The following is a 22,500-nucleotide window of genomic DNA, read 5'->3' as shown; positions in this document are numbered from 1 at the left end:
CAGTTTACTGTCTATGCAAGATGGGCTGTTTTGGTATGAAACCCCACATTATCCTATATCCTATAGTATCCTATATCAAAACATAACTACATTTAAGACATCTGTAACAAACCAAACCGCGTGGAAGTCGGTTGAGAATTCAGGGAGCTATGATGCTTGTAATTGTTGAGAAACCTGCCGCTTCAATAGACATACTGTACATGGGGCATACATGCATAGGAGGCAAGGCTCTCCTTGCTAAATATATGCGATTATGCATCGCTCCAATGAACAGCAGTGGCCAATTAGGTATCTATGTTTATACAGTATAGCTATGATTCTCACTTTGTGTGCTTCACTTGTCACACACAGATGAGGGATAGAATCAAGTTGAGAGGAGACACCTGTTTTGACTCTGGTTCTCTGTTTTCATGAAGTAGGTTGACTTTATGCCACTAGATTGTTCCTTCTTTGTAGTCATTCAAATGACGTTGGTATTTTCACATCTTGTCTTGTTTGAGTTGTGTCTTAAATTAATCTAATGAGTTCATCGTTTTCATCTCCATTTCGGTGATCTCACTGACCCATGAAGATTGTCGCCCTTTATTGTTTCAAGTTTCCTAGAACTCTCCGTTTTTGATTTGAGTAAGCAATACCTCTAAAAGAACATTTGTTCAAAGTCTATTGATTGGAAGTCCTGTGGGAAAGCGTTGTTGTCGTCTGTACTCAGACAGCGTTACAGCATGCCACAATAATCTTGTTTCTTGTTTCCTTAAATCTTCAAGTTCAAAAAACCTTAATTTAATATCAGTGCCATGGTCTTTGGACCCAGTTTTCAAATGCAGTGTTGGGAAACAGAATACTCTACACATCTTCTGTCAGTATAGAAACATGTCATTCATTTTTTTTGGCATCTATTGTGTCTATCTAACATCTAACTATGTCGCATATCCATTGTGACCACGAATATGCTCTAAAAGTGTGAAAAACATATTTTTCATTTTAGTCTTTAAGTAAGAGTATGCTTCAGAGAGGTGGGGAAAACATTAGACTGATACATTCCCCAAATGGCATACGTATGTTAAAATGACACCCGTAAGTGTGTGCCCTGTATGATTTTAACTTGGAGGTGGCTGGACTTAGTTTGAATCAGTTTTGATGAACACAAACCATGGACTGTAGTCGTCCTCAAACAAACAGGAGGGTATAAACAGCCCGTGGTGGGTGAAGCGCCTGAAACCACACAGGACAGATATTACCTTTGATATTATCTATGAAAACAGTTTAGACGGCGCTAATCACATTAATTGCTTTAAACATGTTTGGCTTTCCCCCCCTTTTGAATGCTCGCGTTGCGTCTAAGGTAAACCGGCAGATCACCGCACACACTTGAGTGGCGCTGGCATCAGTTTGAGCAGCGTTTGACACTGCCTCGGTCCGGAGACGGGGGGCTCAGGAGTTTGGTAAACATTGGGGGTGACAGTGCGTCTTGACACGGTTGAAACAGGTCTGAAAGGGGTATGAGGGGCCGAACGGCGTTAAGGGGGGGGCTGATGGGGTGGGCTGGTTAGCCGATCACAACAGACAGATTATGGACCCGGCATGCTTGGCCGCGGAGGTGCGGCCCGCCTGAGGCCTCCATGGGAAATGATTCCTGACTGGCAGGGAGAAGGCCAAACAGTGTTGAGGCTAAAAGGCAGCAGTGTAGTGAGTTCTCCTCACAAGCAGCGGCTCATTAGCAGCCTGCGGGAGCGGCAGATGAACAAACTGCCCGTTATGGAGAGGGGTGAGTGGGGCCATGGCTGCTGACATCCAGGACAGTGAATCTGATGGAAAATGTTACGAGGACAGACAGATGTCTGTCTAAAAAAAAAGGTACCAAGCTGGGGGTGCTTGAAATGAAAAAGGATCACTGGGATAGTGATAGAGAAAGGTAGAAAGTAGAGTGTTTTGGAGAGGGACACAGACAAGAGTGGGAGGGAGAGAGAACAAAAGAGAGAAGAAGAAAAGAAAGAGTAGGAACAAAGGTAAGACAAGAGTTTCCTCCAGAGGTTCCCCTCCTTGGAAAAAGTATCTGTCTCTGCTTCTTTATAGCCGAGGTCATCACCGGTAGGACTCATATTTTTCCCAAGAATAAACTCCACGATTCTCTCCCTTGACAGCCTCGAGACTTCCTAGGGCTGCCGCAATGGACGCCAGGGAATCCTTTGATATCTCCTTCAGCACAGTAATATTTCTCTCCAGCCTGGGAAGTAATTGCGGTACAGGGCTTACGACTAACGACTGGTGGCTCGGATTAAATTGTTTGGCTGCTAACTAGCATGAAATCCACTATTACTCATGTTTAGAGGGCCCCACTGTAAAAAGCTAAAAGTACTCAGGGTCTTAACAAGCTCCATCAGTTTTCCGCTTTGATTAGTTTTAGCTAATCCATCCCGGCTACTTAATTGGCAAAGCTGGCGTTCAGTACAAGGTGGTGACTGCGAGGGCGCTGGAGAGAAGAAATGCTGTGCAAAGGAAAACATGTTATAAAGTGATACAGGCTGCTTAACCTGCTTTTGAATATTGTTGCTGTCGGATTGGAAATTAAAGTAATTTAGTCACAAGCTCTTGTCAATACTTTTCATGGGTTAAATATTTATGAAACCCAGACAGAAATAACCACTTTCACTTTCAAAATCTTTAGTAAATCGCGAAAATAGCAATCTGCAAGCTCACAACGCGCTGCATCATGACGCACTGAGCTTGTAGACGGGCTATTTTCACTTATTTCGCACGACACTCTTGTATGACAAAATGGAGCATTCATTTACAAAAAAACAAAAAGTTGAAATATGGACATACAAGGCTTCTGCCTGACAGCAACCATATTTATACTTAATATATGTGTATGAAAGAGCTGGTGGAAGTGAGTTGGTTTATCATAAGGTGTCTTTTCTCTGCTCTGACCGATGAGGAAAACCACCAACACTTTAGGATCTGTTCTGAGGGGAGCTTGTGGAGCGCAGCGCTCTGGCTGCGGCTGGGAGGGACATGTGTATTTAATCTGCCTGCCTTCAAATGCCCCGTGGCAACCACAGCAAAGAGCAGAAAAACGTAAATGGATGAAATTATATCCATATGATCCAACAGGACAGCTAAGGAGAGGCAGGTTTCTCATGCGCTTCGTCAGGATACAAAATTAAACACAGCTTGGCTAAAACATTCGCATTACATAGTTTACACATATCATTTCCACAGCCAAGCGAGACCCTTTTAGCGGCCAGCCTCATCTGTTGCAAATAGCGGCCTAATTTGAATCAAAGATAGCAAAGCTTTTTTTTTTCCATCTCTCCAAACTTGATGGAGATGAATTCACACACACTTACTTTGTTTTTTTCTTCACGCACACTCACACACACACACACACACACACACACACACACACACACACACACACACACACACACACACACACACACACACACACACACACACACACACACACACACACACACACACACACACACGCACACACACCCCTTCCTCCTCCCAAATCTTGATTTATGAATGGTGAGATATGAGTACACACAGCAAATGACTAAAAGCCCAGGACTGTTGTCCAGATGGGAATGAACAAGCGAGCGACAGAGCGCTAGCTCAGCCGATAAATTGGTGGGAGGAAGTAGTCATGTAAATGACTAAAGAAATTGTTCTGAACAGCCATTTTGCACTCATGCCCCACATAGTTTGGGGGGCCAGATTAAAAACTATGCAGGATGGCACAACAGGAAGCGCTCCTATGATGACTAAATGAGGCTGCTGCCCATAATGAGCCGGCCCCAGCTGGTTTGTTCCTCTTAGCCAGGCTGTTTGATGGAGATTGAGGAGGAAGTGCGATGATGGATCTAAACCCCTTGTTACGTTGCAGAGGCCCTGGCACAGCGCTAGTCCTGCTGGCTGCACAACAATGTGGCGAGGCTTCATGGAAGCACTTAACCTGCTGCGATTCAGGGGCCTGCATTCAAATGTCTACCGGCTCTGCGGCCCTGCATCACATTAGGAGGGCTAAGATGTGATTTCCTCCTGAACCAGCCAGCCCGGGTTTACCGGTTCACCAGGTTGAGGGAAGGAGGAAAATAGGGTCAACTTCTTAAAGAGAGGGAAAAGAATGAAAGGAAGAGGGATATCTCCTGTGTGTTATCATACAGCGCTAGCAGTGAACTGAACCAACTTCCATCCCAGGTTCCCCGGTTTTCCCCTCTCAGCATATTGAATTTTCATTGTGGTCAAGTGGCACAGGTTGTCTAGAAGTTATTGTTGCCTGTAAGAAAACGGGCCAACTTATGCAGTTCCCCCTTTGAGTCTCACTCACCGTCTAGCAAAGACTGGGTCAAGTTTCAGTCAAGTGACCTGTCGGATCCACGTCAAGACTACTCAATAGGAATGGACAGTTTGGACACACTGATACTCAGCATACAGCAGTTGGGTTACATTTTCTGTGCAAAACTTTGTATCTTGGACATCGTATCTTTATATTGGTAAAAAACAAATAGCATACATTTTTGGGGGGTGACATTTAAATTGTAATAACTTCATGTTTGTGGGAAAGGTACGTTTTAGTGCTTGCACTTGGGCTGGATATTTACTGGATATAAGTACTATTGTGTTTTAGTGAAAGGATCCCGCAACCTGTTGTTCTCTGACAGGCCACTGTAACAGTCCCCTGTCTTTGTCTGACAAGTGACAGTGTGTGCCCACTACAGTAGCTACCCTAACCATTTCTAATGGCTAATTAGAGTGCATCACAAAGCTCTCAGTGCCGTGGCCATTAGTAACCATCAAGGCATTAATTATAAACTCATTCATGTAACCCGAGGCCACTGTGAAAAAGACAGACTGGGGGGGAATGCAATGAAAAATCCTAAACACGATCTGTGCTCTGAGACGGCGCCTGGACTGATGTTACTGGCAGTCAATACAGGATCCTGTTTGACGAGCATGCTGGCCGCTGCCGCGGCTGACACCAGGGGTTCAATCTGTCCTGCCCCTCTCACTCACACCTGCTTCCATTCTATCTCTCTCTCTGTCTGTCTCTTCGTCTATCTGGCAAAAGGACCTCTTCCTTCAGCCATACAATAGAGTGCTACAAACCTGAATGGACTCCATGACTCCATTTGATACCAGCGGTGTTTATGGATGACGGATGGCACTTCATCTACGATCACTGTGCACAATGAGAATATGTTTAATTCATCAATTGATCGGCTTTATTGCTCCTTTGTTGGGACGATTATCTGATATAATCCAGTGTGATGGTTGGCTCTGTGTGTAAGCAGCTTTCTCTCCTCACTTGTCTTCTCCATCACGTTCTCCATCTTTCAGTGCTCTGTTATTCCTTCAGGTTGTATTCCCAGCCTCTACCGTTCAGTCACATTTATTGTCCCTGTCTTCACCACCCCTTGCTCTCTACCAAATTTACATTTCCACTTTAGGCATTTAGTTGTCACTCTCATTCAGAGCAAATTGCAGACAGTGCAAAAGCAGAATAAGCTTACGGTCCTAGGTTGCTAGGAATAAAGAAGGGAGTATTTGCTGGTCCCCGGGTGAGGGGCAATTACATTTCTGCGTTCACCCAGCTGATGGCTGAGCAGATGAGCGCATGAGAGGGTTGTTAGGGGTTAAGTGTCTTGCTCAGGGACACTTAGACACATGTCGAACCAGTGACACGGTCCCACGCGGCCTCTCTACCCACACTCAGCTATTGAACTTTGCTGGTATTTAACGTGAATCCTGTCACGCCAGCCTACAGTATGTGCAGTTTTACATGGTGAATTTCCAGCCTGAGCGCCCAGCACACTGAACACATTGAGAAGTGTGAGGAGTGTTTTCACATGTCCTCCTCAAAATAGAATGATAGAATTCACGTTAAATATTGGCAATGTTCCCCTTTAAGTTCCTAGGTTGCCAACATTACATGCAGCCAAAAATAAGGAAGCCAAGGGTCAAAGTCGTACTAACTCCCCAGACAACAGAAACAGGTCTTCACAATGATCAGGTATGATGAAGAAGTGCTCGGTTAAAAGAAACAAGAGCCCTTCTTTCGTTTTTGGCCCGCCATTCCTTGTCCACACAAGGCGAGAGTTGACACAGCTGTCTAAAGGCTTACACCCATTATAGCATACATTGGTCCACTCCATAACTCTGACGTGACAACAAATAAACATTTCAGAACCCCTGTGGGATGCCAAGTCAAATAGATTGACGCCAGAGGCACCACAATATTCAGAGAGAAAACATGCCGGTGAAATTAAACAATAGGTCAAGATGGCACTGTGATCAACACCAGCCCAAGGACTCGGGCGAGGAGACGGGAGAAGGCATTTACGCAACCCTCTGGAGGGGCACCAGACCACAAAAGCTTTCTGGGTGAAACGGCAGCTGCCCAAGAACTGTGGAGCAATCGAGATGCCACGGTGCCCCTGAATGTGTTAGCTCTTCAGCACGCTATAAGTCTGTGTTCTTTTTTTCTCTCTGTGGGTTTGAGGGTCCAGTTTCCAGTTATGGGTATATGGCTGGTTGCAATAGATCAGACTGTGCCAGTCATCCAATGTGTCAGTCCTTATCAAGGCATGGGCCTATCAACCCGTGCATACACTTTTGCACATCATTCCACATTTACGTTTCAATAAATCAATGCAAAACCACATTTCACTGAGTGGTTCACTGTTCACATTCAATAATGTCAGTCCCTTCTCGCTACTAATGTGTGTCTCTGCCCGCGTGCCCCTATAGGAAAACATTAGTTTGAGTGCAAAAACACCTCATTCCTGTGCAATTACGCTGGACAAAAGCAACCTGCCAAGGGCAAAAATTGTGAGGTTCCAGTGTCTGCTGGTATTCCACGGTAAACATTTTCATATTTATGGAATATTTTCCTTGAAATTTCTCATCAGACACTTGTTTATGTTAGCCGTAATATGAGTCGAAGCCTGGCACTTACTGCCTTTGCACAAATTGCTAGTGAGACTGCAGGCTACGGTATGATACTGGATTTTTCTCATACACAATATCCATTCGCCTCGGCTGTACTTTAAATTGCGCATGACCTAATCTAAATTTCTTGGCTTGAATCCTCCAGAATTGGCACATCAGTGATACTGATTTCGGTCGGGTTTTGTCTCCGAAAAGGAAGCGGTGAAATCTAAATGACAGTCTGTACGTGACAGTCTGAGAAGTCTGTGCTACGGACAGGCCAAGGGGAGAGGGGGGCCGTGGGGTGGTGTGGGGGTAAGACGGAAGAATAAAAAGAACCTGCTCTAACTTTATGCTGTAATTCTCCACAGAAACTAAACAACTGTGGTTCTAAGCCCAGCATAAACCCTTTTTACATCGATGTTAAACTAATTCCAAAGCCGAACAGATTGAACGCAAAACAGATGTTTGAAAGTGAACTGCCGGAGAGAGAGAGAGAGAGAGAGAGAGAGAGAGAGAGAGAGAGAGAGAGAGAGAGAGAGAGAGAGAGAGAGAGAGAGAGAGAGAGAGAGAGAGAGAGAGAGAGAGAGAGAGGGAGAGGGGGGAGAGCAAAGGAGAGAGATCAAGATGGAGATAGAGACAGAGAAAGAAAGAGAGAGAAGTCTTTCTGGAGACGGTTAGTGATCATTGGGGTGTAAAACACTATGGGGGGAATGTAAATCTGCTCTTAAATATCAGATCCTCCATTGTGTGTGATTCTACTGTGTTGTATGAGGGATCATATTAAAGCAGGGCAGTAAAAAATTGAAACATCCTGGGCATCAACGTCCTGAAATGTCCCATTGAGAGGACACATCACAATGAGAGGACATTTCAGGACACTGATGCCCGGGATATTTCAGACTTTAGATGGCAGAGATTGTAGTGTAACTCTCTCTCTCTCTCTCTCTCTCTCTCTCTCTCTCTCTCTCTCTCTCTCTCTCTCTCTCTCTCTCTCTCTCTCCTTCTCTCTCTCTCACCATCTGAAGCCTGATTTATATACTTAATCTGAGGTGTTTGCCAAAAATAACATATCTACAAGCTCAAAACGCGACACAATGCGACACAATGTGAGCTTGTAGAGCGGCTATTTTCAGCACAGCGACGTATGATAAAGTATAAATTATGTATATTAAGTATTAATCTCTTTTCCTCTCCCTGTCTCAGTCTCTCACTCTCTCTCTCTCAGTGGTTTGCACCTGAAAGCAGGAGGCTGGCAGGAGCAGTGAAGTGCAGCCTTGACAGCGCAGCATAGATGGACGGACAACCAGGCTTGCAACAAGCAGCAAACAGGGAAGCGGCGTCCAACCATTCAAAGCACTAATTGCTGCGCTGGATCCCAGCTGCAAAACACATTTTGAGTCTGCTAACGCTCCAAAACAAACGCTCTGAAGTGCGCGTTCAGTGCATACCACATCAGGCATCACACTTCACAACGAATTCTGGACAAACCGTCGTTTCTTGGGATGACATCACTTTGGATTTGATTGCCGTCCTGGTCTGGCTCTCTTTCTCCTGGGCCTTCACAATCATTCTGAAAAGGTTCAAATTAAACCCGGCATGCTAACCGCGGAACGGCGCAGTGCACAATTTAAACATGACACACTAAATGTAAACATATCTTTCATTACATAATTTATCCATACTTTCTCTTAGTGTTTATGTTGTACAGTAGCGGCTCACTTGCCCACATACATTAGCCCTAAGTCTAACGTAGTTTGGTGTGGGAAGGGCTGGGTGGAGGAATACTGTAGTTCCAGGGTTGTGGTCTGGCCCTGAGGCAGACATGGTCTGGAGACGTGTAAATGTCCCTCTTGTTTGCTTGTTTGTTGGGAGATGGCATGGAGGCCGGGGGCAGATGTTGCTCTGGGCTCCGTTCTGTGTGATGTCTGCTTGCAGACTACATCAATACCTCAAAACCCCACCTGGTTGCGCTGAAAGATTGACCTCTTTTCACACATACAGATACGCTCATACACTCTCACACGCTGTGGTTCGGCGGGTGTGTTTGCGGAGTGGCTGCTGAGGCGCAAATTGTGTCTGGGTACAACGGTGAGTCCTGTGTTTTAACGTGTCCAACTGGCAGGGGAAGCTCACCTCGAACCAGAAAGGTTCTGTTTGAGTTTACTTTGTGAAAGGCCACAAAGATGTTTTTGCTGTATAATTATCCGTCAGACTGTAGCAGAGAAATAGTTAACCTACGCCTCCGTGTTCCACGTGATCCATGACAGCACACTAGCCAGAAAGCGCGTTATGAAAGACTGACAACCTGGGAGCATTTTAGGGTACAACAGGGAGGATTCACGCTCATACTGTAACAGGCCCATGACCTCAGACAGAGATTCCAACGCGCAAGTTGATCACTCCCCCTCCCTCTCTGCTCCCCAAACCTGGGTCCACTTCCATGCGATAGCCCCTGAACGTGATGGAGGCCCACAACGCATGCACAGCCCCAACCTCGTCCCTCCCATGCATTAAGTAAACCGATCTGGCTCACTGGAGAGGTTAAACTGATTAAGCCATTGGATGGGACGCAATTATGACACAATCTTTGTGCAATGTATAGCCGGTCACAGCCCCCAGGTTCCTCAGGTTTCCGATACCGGAGCGTGATTAAATATTAAGGAAATTGCAAACTCAAAATATTGCATTCCAGACAAATGCAATTAGGGAATATCACATGTAGTAGATCCTCCACGCTTTGATACCTGGTTACGCATTTAAAGGCGAGGTAGCTTAGTAGCTGTTCTGTTTTCCTCATCTTTTTTTAGCTTAATTTTATTGTGTCCATCCACAAACGTCAACGACGAACATTCTGCAAAAATAGGCGAACATTTGGCAAAATGTTTTGATCTACAAGCACACAAGCTGCCCAAGTCTCTCTCTCCCTCTCTCTTGGTGAAGAGGGGAAAAAGGTGGGTACCAAGTATAGACCCTTGGGGGGGGGTGTCAATTAAATATATATGGTTTAAATGGTTAAAGAGAGGTGTCTGGCTATACTGAGAGAGTGTTGAGGCATATAGCTTGTTGTGGTTGTGTGGATAAGTGGTGCATGTATCAAAACTTTACCAACACCAGATTCAAGAGAAAGAGACATAGGGAGAAAGCAAGACATGAAGAGGGAGAGAGAAAGGTTGTGTGTGTGTGTGTGTGTGTGCGTGTGTGTGTGTGTGTGTGTGTGTGTGTGTGTGTGTGTGTGTGTGTGTGTGTGTGTGTGTGTGTGTGTGTGTGTGTGTGTGTGTGTGTGTGTGTGTGTGTGTGTGTGTGTGTGTGTGCGCGTGCGTGCGTGCGTGCGTGTGTGTGTAGTGCATGCGTACATGCGTGCATGCATGCGTGTGTGTGATTGTGTGTGTGTGTGTGTGTGTGTGTGTGTGTGTGTGTGTGTGTGTGTGTGTGTGTGTGTGTGTGTGTGTGTGTGTGTGTGTGTGTGTGTGTGTGTGTGTATGTGTGTGTGTGTGCGCGCGCCCGAGTGTGTGGAGAGAACTGGATCGCATTACTGTAAAAGATTGACTGGAAAACTTTTACGGCCTGACAAGAAGTTGGCCTGGCCCACTCGACAAGGAAAACAAGCAAGATCCATCTATTTCCAGGGCTTTCATTCCGGTGCCAAAACATCAGTCTCAGAGCCTCTCTGCCAGCGGTTTCATCATACTAATATCACATATGGACAGCGTTGCCTTACTGTTAGCATGACGGCCTTATGGCTGAGTGGCACATTGTAACTGACAGGAGGCCAGGAGATAACCGCAGGACGAGATTACGGGTTTGTTCGAGAAATCAAACAATCAGGCTACCTGATGAACTCATCAGACTGAGGAATGACTGACGGCGTTAATTATGTAAATTGTTCAGTGAAGAGCGGAGGCACCGGTGAACCTTCAGTTAAAATGCAGATGGTTTGACCCTGACAGTATCCAATTTAGGCTCTGATTGGGACTTTTTTTTGCCAGTTTAACAGAGCTTAGGTACTGCATTTCCTAATCATGCAGTTAGTCGCGACATGCTGAATCAGTACCATTTCTCCCTTATTGACTCTGATTACTCCAGTTTAAATGAGCCATGTAGACCTTGTCCTATGCAGCTACAGCAGAGGGTTTCTACCCATACACCGTATGTGCTCGTGTGACTGTCTACTTGCGTGTACAGTATGTGTGTACTGTACTGTATGTCTACATACTGTAAGCTGTTCTGAGAGAAGAAGACCAATCCCACACATCATACAATCCCTTCTTTTTTGCATAATCTAAAGTTAAAGTCTGTAATTAGATAGAAAAAGGGCTGGACACAAAATTACAAAATGAATAAAGCACTTTTGCTTTATAAGTGGTAATTAGATAGAAAAAGGGCTGGACACAAAAAAATTACAAAATGAATAAAGCACTTTTGCTTTAAAAAAAATGGATTTTTGAAAATTATGTGGATCTCGGGATCCACACAGAAACGGCATGGCTCCGATGTACAGTAGATCTCGGACTTTGCTCCAATGTGGATCTCACACTTCATGTGACCAGCCTGTAACATCCGTCATCTATGACGTTTCAATGTCATATGACTCCAAATGTCAAGTTTCAGCGTTTCAACGTTGCATAGGAAAGACGTACACAGGCACACACACCCTGTCATTCTGTACATTTATACTGAAAAAGGATGGTTTTGTGTGTGAACCTATTTCATTAACCTGTTCTGGGAACCAGAGCACAGATTTACGTTTGGGAATTCAATGTCAATGGCCATGTCCAGCCATAAGGATTAGAGCCTGACCGATATATCGCTTTGGTCGATATATCAGCTATTATTTGACTTTTTGGACGACAGCGGGGTATCGAGAATTATGCAGCCAATGTGTTTTAACCACTTTCAACCTGGTGTCCATAGCCTAGGCATGTCATTAGGCGATGATTAAAAAATGATCAAAAGTGCAATGCGTTGTAAGTTGTAGAAATTTTGAAAATTTTTCAATAAGACTTAAGTGGTTCAAATAAAGTTCAGTTTGTGTGTATTTATATTTACTCATTTGCTTGTTTATTATATAATTCAAATTAAATGTTCTTTTCCTATATCGAAGTTCAATACAGTATACACTTAATTTATTTATCTATCAAAAGGTTATTTGTGTTTAGTGTTATTTATTTGTTTGCTTATAAGTTAAATGTTCTCATAAATAAACTTTAATAAAAATCTAAGTTTTTCAAATAGATTAGAACCATTTGCACTTTTTGACAAAATATCAGTCAAAACATTGATAACAAAGACTCTCCAAAATCTGAATTGGACCCAAAAATCTGGCATTGGTCGCGCTCTAATAAGGATGGGAGCTCAACCTCATAGATCTTCACCAAAGGTGAGGGTGGTAACTGCCGACACCATAAAGCCACAGAACCACCAAGCAAGCTGAGATGTCGTGGCAGCTAAGCCATCCAGACAGGGGCCAGAGTGAGCGTAAGAGACTTAGTACGGGACAGGTACAAACACATTAATATCAACGTCACTCGCCGCCTGCGCCCAGCGACCAGACAGCTCCGGTTTCAGGTGGCATTCAGAGGAAAAGTCGGGTCATGCGCTGAACCTCAGTTTTAATTAGCTAATGGCACTCCCTGTTTCATCTCCTGCATCTGAGCTGATTGCTCACAAAAGACTCCATTTACCCCCGAAAACACACGCCATCTTGGCACCGCTACCGTGCTCCATGTCTCAATGTCTACTGCAGAGGGATTTCACCACTCTCTTCCAAAAATCAGTCTAATAAATCTAAATATATATGTTTGCTGGTTTCACACCAGTGAAAAAAAGAGGAAATTCCATGATCTACGCTTTTTTCCAGCAGGTCTCGACATCCAACTTTCCTTCAGCAAGTGGTTTGAGCGGGTGCAAGTGTGGTGCGGGTGCAAGTGTGGTGTGTGTGTGCGTGCGTGTGTGGACAGAGTTCCATTAAACAGGTAATGCAGGGTGTGTTTTATCATTAAGCACTGTGTGGGTGGCTCTCTCATTCTCGCCCTGGGTTCTCACTATTGGTTGACACTAAGGTCCAACTCCCTTCTTTGAGGATGAACTTGCTCCTAGTTTTAAACTATCTTTCAAACGCATCACAAAGACTCCTCCAAAGCGAAATAAATCAACTAACTTTACGCAAAAAAAGCAGGACTCCATGAAATTATGACAAATGACAAAAATAACAAATATCATATTTCTAAGTTTGAAAAACATGATTGTGTCATACATCGATCCTAAGAAGTTATTAGGGGGAACTCAACTAATGCATAATGGTTTCAAGCCAAACACAGAAACAATTGCAGCCTTATACCTGCACATTAAAACTCTTGATGCTGAAATTACAATTGCACTGAATATAATTTATTTAACCTTAGCAATCTTCTGGTATACTATATATTTTTTGAAATATTTTCAGATCAATATATATACTTTAATAATAAAAAACAAAACAATAAAAAATACCTTGTGAAAGCTTAAACCTGAAACATAGCAAAAAGCAAGAACATATTTCCTCAAGTTGACTTTTGTCAACTTCTGTTCTGTTTATATGTGCTTTATACATAAGTGATGTGACTTGATTTAACAGAAAGCTTGAATTAGCAGTGTGTTGCCTGAGGTGCATCTAAATGCTCTCTTTCCACAGAGGCATTCCACGGTTTAGTTGGATATTTATTTGACCTTCAGGGACAACAGCCCAACATTCAGACACTTCAAATTCTCAGGGCCACGTCTCAGAGAATCTAGTAAGATATCAAGGCCTCAGGACTCTGTCAGGGCTACTCTCGCTAGATATATTTTAATATTTATGCAGACAAGAGAAAAAAAATGCAATAAACTGAAACAACATGCGAAATTAAGCATGAAACACAACAGGATATTGCAGGGAGATTATGTTGTTTCCTTTTCGGCCGTAGTTTCCCTGCCTGCCCGCCCGCCTGCCCTATACACAACAGCCCAGGGCTTGTCTTAATTAGCGAGGGGAGGGGGCATGAAAAGTACCTTCTAAAACTTTACAGTGCTCTTAAAAGTGCCTCGAACTCAGCCGTTTACAGACTGAGGTCTGCTGGCATTTCTTTTTTTTATATATACATCTTTTTATGTGGGGATCCGTTAAAATATTAGCTAGGTACGGACGGTGACAGACGCAGGGGTCGGTGTACGACTCATGCGTTGTTGATAATGACTTTTTCTTGCCAAGACGCGGCATGAATCAAATGCTGTGCAGCTGTAAGAGGAGAGGGGGAGAGCAGGGAGTGTTATGCTTGGATGTTGAGGGGAGCCTCGCCTCATGAGCGCCCACTGGAATCTGCCGCTGGAAAGCTAATAAAGGGATTAAGCCCCGGATTTTTCTGGAGCATTTGGTCCTAAATCAAAATGTCTCATCTGTTTCCTCTATAGGAATTGCTGGAATTCTTAAATGCCTTTGTGTATTGCATGAGCGCAGCGGACACAACAAGTACCACTGGAGAGGCCAGAAGGAATGATAGGCAAAGACAGGCTAAACAAGGACTTGCGCTGGTGTACAGAGTGAACACACATGCACACATGTGCACAAACTGTACGCACACATGCGTACATACACGCACAAATGCATGCTCATGTCTACACACACTCACAAACACACATACACACGCATGCACGCACGTGCACACAAACACACACACACACACACACACACACATACACATACACATACACACACACACACACACACACACACACACACACACACACACACACACACACACACACACACACACACACACACACACACACACACACACACACAAGCATTCCTGTCATCACACTAGGTATGCAGCACTTATTATAAACTCACATACACACAAGGCTACACACACACACACACACACACACACACACACACACACACACACACACACACACACACACACACACACACACACACACACGCACACGCACACGCACACACACGCACACACATGCAGAACATGTGTTTATTTTCTCTATGCCTCCAAGTTTATCTGTTGAATTCCCAAATCAACACACATCCTATCCCTACTGATTAGACCTGTGGACTCAGGCTCAAAAACATTTCACGTTTCTGTTTATGCTCTGTCAGAGAAGTGAGGGTGTAACAGTCCACCCTACTATACAGAGAATCAATACTTCCTATTGTACGGACCAATTTTCACACGGTGTGTGTGTGTGTGTGTGTGTGTGTGTGTGTGTGTGTGTGTGTGTGTGTGTGTGTGTGTGTGTGTGTGTGTGTGTGTGTGTGTGTGTGTGTGTGTGTGTGTGTGTGTGCGCACATTTGCATGAGTGGTCACACGTATGTTTGTGCACATTTTTGTGTCTCTGTGTGTGCGCATATGTGTATGTGTTTAAGTACAGTATATCCCTGTGCGTATGCACAGCACATACAGTATGTAGGGTGTTTAATTGTCTAATATTGCAGAGGCCTATGTATGCAAGGATGTACTGTACCTGTGTGTGAGTACGAATGCACGTGTGTGGCTGACTGTGTGTGTGTGTGTGTGTGTGTGTGTGTGTGTCTGTGTGTGTGTGTGTGTGTGTGTGTGTGTGTGTGTGTGTGTGTGTGTGTGTGTGTGTGTGTGTGTGTGTGTGTGTGTGTGTGTGTGTGTGTGTGTGTGTGTGTGTTGGAGTTTGGAGTTAACAGGCGCGCGTCCCGAGACAAAGTCCAGTACCTTGTCCGCACTGAAGCCAAATTGTTCTAGAATCCACATCTGTGAAACATCTCCCTACACATACACATACACACACACACACACACACACACACACACACACACACACACACACACACACACACACACACACACACACACACACACACACACACACACACACACACCTTCACAGTGTTACATTTATACACCCCCCTATACTGTATGTACACACACACACTTGTACATATAAACATTCACTCAGTCTGCTTGCCGTCCTTTCCATGTGTGTCACCCAAGTGTGACATCAACGCTCACTCGAGGCACGCCTTCACCACTCGACAAACGAACAAACACACACACACACACACACACACACACACAAAAAATGAAAGACGAATAAAAGCGTTTTATACTGTACATGTGCAACGCACACTGCAATAGTAGAACTAACAGTTGGATTACATACAGCGCAGCAAATTACTTCCAAATTTCTTCGTTTATACTGAGCCAGGGTAGCATGAGGAATAACACTTCGTGTGAGGAAAGGCAGAGAGAATAGCAACAACAGTGGAGTGTGTCAGTGTGTGTGTCTTTTTCAGATGCAATCAACGCTCACCTCAGAGGCTCTAAAGCCTGATTTATACTTAGTTGCGCATGGGTGTCGCACACCAAAAATAGCAGATCTCCAAGCTCACAACGCGTTGCAGCGCGACACGTTGTGAGCTTCTAGATCTGCCATTTCTGGTGTGCGACACAGCGCAAAACCAAGTATAAATCAGGCATTATGGCTGGCATCAGAATCTATCAGGATCAGCACAAGTTGCCATATTCAACACCAAATAAATGACCTTAAAGTGTGACTTTCTATTGCCTTTTGTAATTCTCTCACCTCAGCTAATTTTACAAGCCACTATTATACAAAATTATTTAGAAAATAAACAAGGCCTGGACATCCTCAGAGAGAGAGAGAAAAAGTATATACTTGAAATAAAACAGGTGCTACAGAAATATTGCAGACTCAAGTTTTTCAATAATTAGAATTTGGACAGAATCCCGAACATGAAGAAGACCACTTCTGACGGGGGCTTTGGGCGAAACCATGAATTGAGCAAGACTAGAAATTGTTGCCGACCATCCCTCCGTGGCTCGCCTTCTCCCAGACTACTACTTTTCTCCCCGTGTTTGGTTTGGATATAAAAGCCAATTCACTTAATACTTGTGGGACAGCTAAACATTTAAAGCTCCCATTTAAAGGGATCAAGTGTAGGCATTGTTTAGTTATGTTAACCAGATGTGTTGGCTTTTCAAGATCTGAATCCCCTTCTTAAAAAACACAGCGCTCGTGAAAATAAACATGGCTTCACCCTACACAAATTGTGGACTAATTGTGTATTTGGACTAAATCATTCTTGAGGTTGGAGGGCTTTTTCCATTTGCTAAGGGATGCCGGCGAATGACAGCTTGACATTGATTAGTGTGTTGACTTGTGGAATTGGAGCTTTACCTGTAAAGAATACAACCACAGATCTATTTATGTAGTGACAAGGTAGCCCACGAGCCATAGCACAGCCCCACATCTTCAGTGGAAAAAAGAATTCGGCTGCAAATACATGAATTGCAAACATATCTGTTTCTCAAACAAAACAATGTACAAATTCATGCTGAAAAGTAATCAGCAGTGAAGCAAGTCTGGTTTTTGGACATGGGGTGACCCCTCTTATTGAGGAAAAATCATCTAGAGGGGAATTTATTCAAATCCAAGATGAAAACACACACATTTGCTAAAAATGTTTGGCCTGGATTTTGCATGAGTTATTGCTAATAATCCCCGGTGACTACAACAACAACCAAAGAGTTATGTGGCTGAGGGGCTGTGAACAAAGCAACATTCTAAGTGTTAGTTTAACTTTGAGAGCGTAAAAATTCACCCCTTTTCACTCTCAACACTCGCACACAGGATTTTGCTACTGTAGGAACATTTGGGTTCTGGCCTGGGTTGGTTAGTTGGAGCTTGAGCATTACAGTAGGTTGACTCACCATGCACTTGTTGGGTTTCTCTCCGGAATGGACCCTCATGTGGATGAGCAGCTTGTAGCGGGCGTTGAAGGGCTTATAGCGCCGTATGCAGCCCGCCCAGAAGCAGGTGAAGTCCTCTCCTTTGCGCTGGTCGATGTGGACCTTCTCGATGTGCCTCACCAGCTCCTCCTGTTGATCGTACGCGGCGCTGCAGTCGATCCAGCGGCACACTGTCACCGGCTTGTCGGCCAGCACCCCCCCTCCGACCTCATCTCGTTCCGGGCCCGCGTGGGACCCGGCAGAGCCCGCGGAGGAGGGTTTGAGTCCCAGAGAGGAGGAGGATGCTGGCCCTGTTGGCTGACTCTGGAGCTGCAGCAGGCCCCCCTGGGTGGGCCCCACATACTGATGCAGGTGGTAGGGCGGAGGCATGGCGGGCCGTGGGGGGGCCGGGTGGTGAGGGTGACGGAGGTGCCCGCTCCGCCCGCTCATGTGGTGGGGGTGATGGTGGTAATGATAGTGGTGCTGAAAGAGCTCATCTTCACTGGGGGAAAAGTCGTCCAGGGGCTCCTGTTTTAGGGCGGCCACTGCTCTCTGGCCCCCATCCAGCAGGGCCCCGGATCCCACCCCCATCCCTCCGGACATCAGGGTCCCGCTCATCAGCACCCCCAGACCCTCCGAGCCTCCTCCTCCTCCACCGGCCCCGGGCCCCTGCTGCATGGAGCCCTGCTCCTCGCACGGCCCCCGGCCCTGCTCCGGCTCCAACGATGACACAGACGAGGACGAGGAGGAGGAGGAGGAGCAGGCGGAGGAGGAGAGCGACAACAGGCAGGTGGCAGGTGAGGGCAGATGACAGCTCTCCTGTAGCGCAGTCCGCTGGGGGCTGCCGTGAGGCGGGGGGTGGAGGGGGGCTCCCCGGGAAAGGGAGGAGGAGCAGGTGGCTGCGGAGGGTGGAGAAGTAGAACAGGAGGAGGAGGAGGAGGAGGAAGAGGGCGAAAAGCCGGCGTTGCTGCTGTGGCTGGGAGGCGAGGGGTTGGTGCGGAGCCCGTTGACGCAGGCCACCATCGACATCTGACTGGGGGAGGAGGAGCAGATGATGGCGCTGATATCGATCCCCTCCGAGGCAGCGCCGGCCGCCGACGGGGAGGCCGCGAGAACGATGTCAGCGCTGGCGGTAACGGTGGCGGAGGTGGAGTGCGAGGCCAGGGACAGGCAGAGTCTCTTCAGGCTGCTGGCACTGAGATGCCGCGCTGAATGACGGGTACCGGCAGTGGGGGACAAAGCCAGCGGGGAGGAGCCATCTTCATTATTAAACGGGTACGGCGCGTCCCCTGACACAGCGGCTCTGCCTAAGCCGCTCACCACGCAGTCGCCGCTGTTGCTAATGTGCGGACCGTCCACCATCTCCCCCCTCCTCAACCCCGCCCTCACCCCCATACCCACACGACAGTTGTGAAATCCGGCCTGGGGCGTGCCGGAGACCCCTGGCCCCGTGGACGAGGCGGAGATCTTGTAGCCCATGGAGGTCTCCTGTTTGACGGGATAAGGGAGCGTGGATCTGACCCCGTTGGAGCCGCCGCAGCCCGGGTTGGGAGAGGCGACCGGGAGGGACCTCTGGAAAGCAGAGGAGGACCTGCGGAGGGGGAGAAAATACACAGAGATGGGGGGGGATCTGAGTGCTATGCGATTAGGGCGACACTGAGGGGAATATGAGCGCTATTAGCTGACTGGCTGTTGATAGATAGAGGCCAGCTCATCCTTCTCACAACCCCCACATCTACCCACCTCCTCCAGCCAGCCAACAGAACTAACAGCATTTTAGCTACAGGTATACGTCTCTGAATTAGGAACTGAGCTGAACACACCGTCCAAACCGTCCCATGCACAGATGTTACTGACTTATGACCAGGCAATGTCTGCCAATGATGATTTCATAAATAAATGAAATGAGCCCATCTGCCAGAGGAAAAGCCATGAATGGCCATTTATAACTAAGAATAGAGTGAGGGGGGCGGAGGAAGAGGGCATGGCTACAGAGAGATCGGGAGGCCACTGGCTGTCCGTCTGACAGGGTCTTTGAAGACACAAAGGGGTTAAACCCAACCCAACATCGGGGAATAAACAGGGAATCACCTGTTTTTGGTGGTATAATGGCAGCCTGTGAAGGGGGGGAGTATTATGGTGGGAATCTTTGCCCGGCTGAATGGGGGACCCGGGTCGGATTTCTCCATGCGTCGCTGTGATCTCCTACATAATCATCCCTGTCAGTTGGCTCATTATGGATTTTGTCCAAAGCCCCTGAGTGATGTGAGAAGGGCCCTCTTTTTCTCTGGACTGTCCCATGAAGGAATCAGCTTTGTCCCTCGTCCCAGCCATGCTGGGGACAGACACACCAGCGGGGCAAACGTTAGCTAGGAACGTAGAAAGCCACTGTCGCAACTTTGTCATAGTTGTCAATTAACCACTTATTTTTTGACGTGCCCAAAATAGGGACACCAGGTTGAAAGTGTTTAACAAAATCCCACATCTTAGTCCTATGCGCTTCAGCCATGTTTTGAGCAGAAGGGTTATGGTGCTCAACAGTGAAGGACAGTAGTATAAGCAAAAGCTTTTTACCTGGGATTATCAAATAGATGACCTACTGTATATAAGACACTGGATCACTCCATAACCACTTAAGTCTGGACATTTATTGCAGGGGTGATAGACAGATGTTTCAACAATCATCTTCCTCATTGTCAAGCGGGTTGACTGGCTCAGCTTGACTGAGAAAGATGCAGACTTAATGAGTGCTCCAGTGTCTTATTGTGGGTAGTCTATTTGAAGTGCCTCTGGGTTCCTTGAAGGGGTTCCAAATGGACCCTTACAGGTCTGTCACTCTGAGTGTACACATTTGTAAACTCTCAGAGTTATGTCCTTGAAATTAAAAAGTTCGAGAACCACATGGTCTAAAGAATGGAGTGTGAGTCCAGTAGTATTGGGTGACTGAGGATATAGGGTTTGAGAACCGGAAGAGAGGGGGGTTAGAGGTGAAACCGCACATTATTGAGACCGGATAGGGTTGCTCGCTGCACTCTTTTTATGACCCTGCAAATCCAATAAGATGCACTCTCGAAGACTGTTCTGCAGATGAGTTTAATTACTATAATTAAAATGTTATACTCTGTAATTCTTTTTTTATAAGATTGCATAGAACTTTTGTCGTCAACATGTGAGTCAAGATAATTCAATATGTTTTATAAGATTTGGTGAAACATTCTTGATTACAAACATTTGCCATCTGAACCGCAGCAGGACTGTAAACATCCCATTTTGTTTCAGATATCATGAATCGTGCATCATCAAAAGTAAACGACAGATAATATAAACGCATACAGTACGTACAGCAAACAAGGTTGCCGCCGCAGATGGCAATTACCTTGTGTCTTGGTGAGATCCATCCTGAAGATGTAGGTCCTGTGTGGGTCTCTCACAGTGGAGGGTGTGGTTGTAAGACTCGGCTGGCTGACCCCCCGCTGGCAGTACCAAGCTCTGCCCACAGCGCATCAGGGTACCATCACTACCGCCCAAGTCACTGGCACCGTCCTTCTCCAAGCAGTAAGCGCCGTTCACTGTGAAAACAGTGGGGGTGGAAAAGTGTCACGGTAATGGACTCACATAGTTAAACAAGCTCCTCCGCAGATGCTCGCAATCAATTTATTATGTACTTTAAGTAGACAGATATGAGGCTATTTTGCCGCACAAAAACACATGGCTAATTTATCACTTGACATGTTGTACTCACTGGGACATTGTTTTAGTTAACAGAGCACTGAACCAAAGTCAATCTCAAGCTAAAAAAGCTTGGCAGGCGTAGATCAGATCCACAGAGATATTGACAGCCCCGGGAGTACTGTCAGCCACGAGAACTCCAATAGTTCAACAGCAGAGACCGTTCCATCAGTGACATGTTGAAATTCTATTACAGTAGGTAATGAACGCTCAAGGAATACTCGCTGGCAGAAGGGACCGTGTACTGTCGTATGTGATGATATACGGCAGAAAATGCGCTTTGGTGAGCTGTTGGGCTAACAACACTGAGTGATGCAAGTGATGTTGCTCTGTGGGAAAGCACACTGGTTTGAGGTGAGGAATTCATTTATCATCATTAAACATGAAACATTATGATGTTGCGAGTATCGTCGTGGGTGAATGATCAACCTGGCTTCCCTATTTTGGGCATGTCATTAAAGGTGATTTTTTTTTTTTAATCTTTCAACATTTTCAAAAATAGCCTCTTCAAGCTCACATTCAAATGTTCGGTGAGTTTCCACACGCTCACAATGCGTTGCAAAGTGACACGTTGCAAGCTTGTAGATCACAATTTTCGCGGGACACTGTCATTCGACAAAGTATAAAATGGGGTGAAGTGGTTAGGGCAGATTAATGTTCTCTTTTATATAAATGACCAGTTTTATGAGGGAATTGTGTGCGTAATGGACTATAACCATGGCTTTTTCATTTAAAACTGATTTTATTCATTTACTCATTTAATTTATATGCTGCAACATATTTCATTTCTTATGTACTACTCTCGTAAAAAAGAAACAGAGGCATTTTGATTACATTTTTAAAGGAATACTACAGCAAATTCATGCCCAGAAATTCAATCTAAACCATATTTCTGCCTCAAGAATATGGCCCAAAATGTAACGCTGAATTGTCAAAGCAGGCCAAACAAAATGGTTCCAATGGGTAAGACGATATCCCCTCTCACTCATGTGTAGGAGGCCACACGTCCCCTCTTCCAACTTCCCTAACTCAATTTCTCAAATTCAATTTGCTCCTAACGATGTTATTGACAATGTTATCACACC

General features: G+C 45.6%; 1 protein-coding gene across 1 annotated transcript in view; it reads right to left on the bottom strand.

Moving 5' to 3' along the window:
• glis1b (GLIS family zinc finger 1b) overlaps nucleotides 1–22,500 on the bottom strand; it is a 105,519-nt gene that overhangs the window by 39,778 nt on the left and 43,241 nt on the right. Inside the window, exons 3-4 of the mRNA XM_080430564.1 lie at nucleotides 21,063–21,255; nucleotides 17,669–19,277 (exon numbers count right to left, since the gene is read on the bottom strand). Of these exons, the coding sequence (XP_080286690.1) occupies nucleotides 17,669–19,277; nucleotides 21,063–21,255 (1,802 nt within the window). The remainder of the gene's footprint in view (nucleotides 1–17,668; nucleotides 19,278–21,062; nucleotides 21,256–22,500) is intronic.

The sequence above is a fragment of the Gymnoscopelus braueri genome (assembly GCF_963280865.1).
Source record: "Gymnoscopelus braueri genome assembly, chromosome: 6".
Classification (NCBI taxonomy): domain Eukaryota; kingdom Metazoa; phylum Chordata; class Actinopteri; order Myctophiformes; family Myctophidae; genus Gymnoscopelus; species Gymnoscopelus braueri.
Note: the sequence above shows the minus strand (reverse complement) of the source record. Positions and strands in the feature narration are given on the sequence as shown.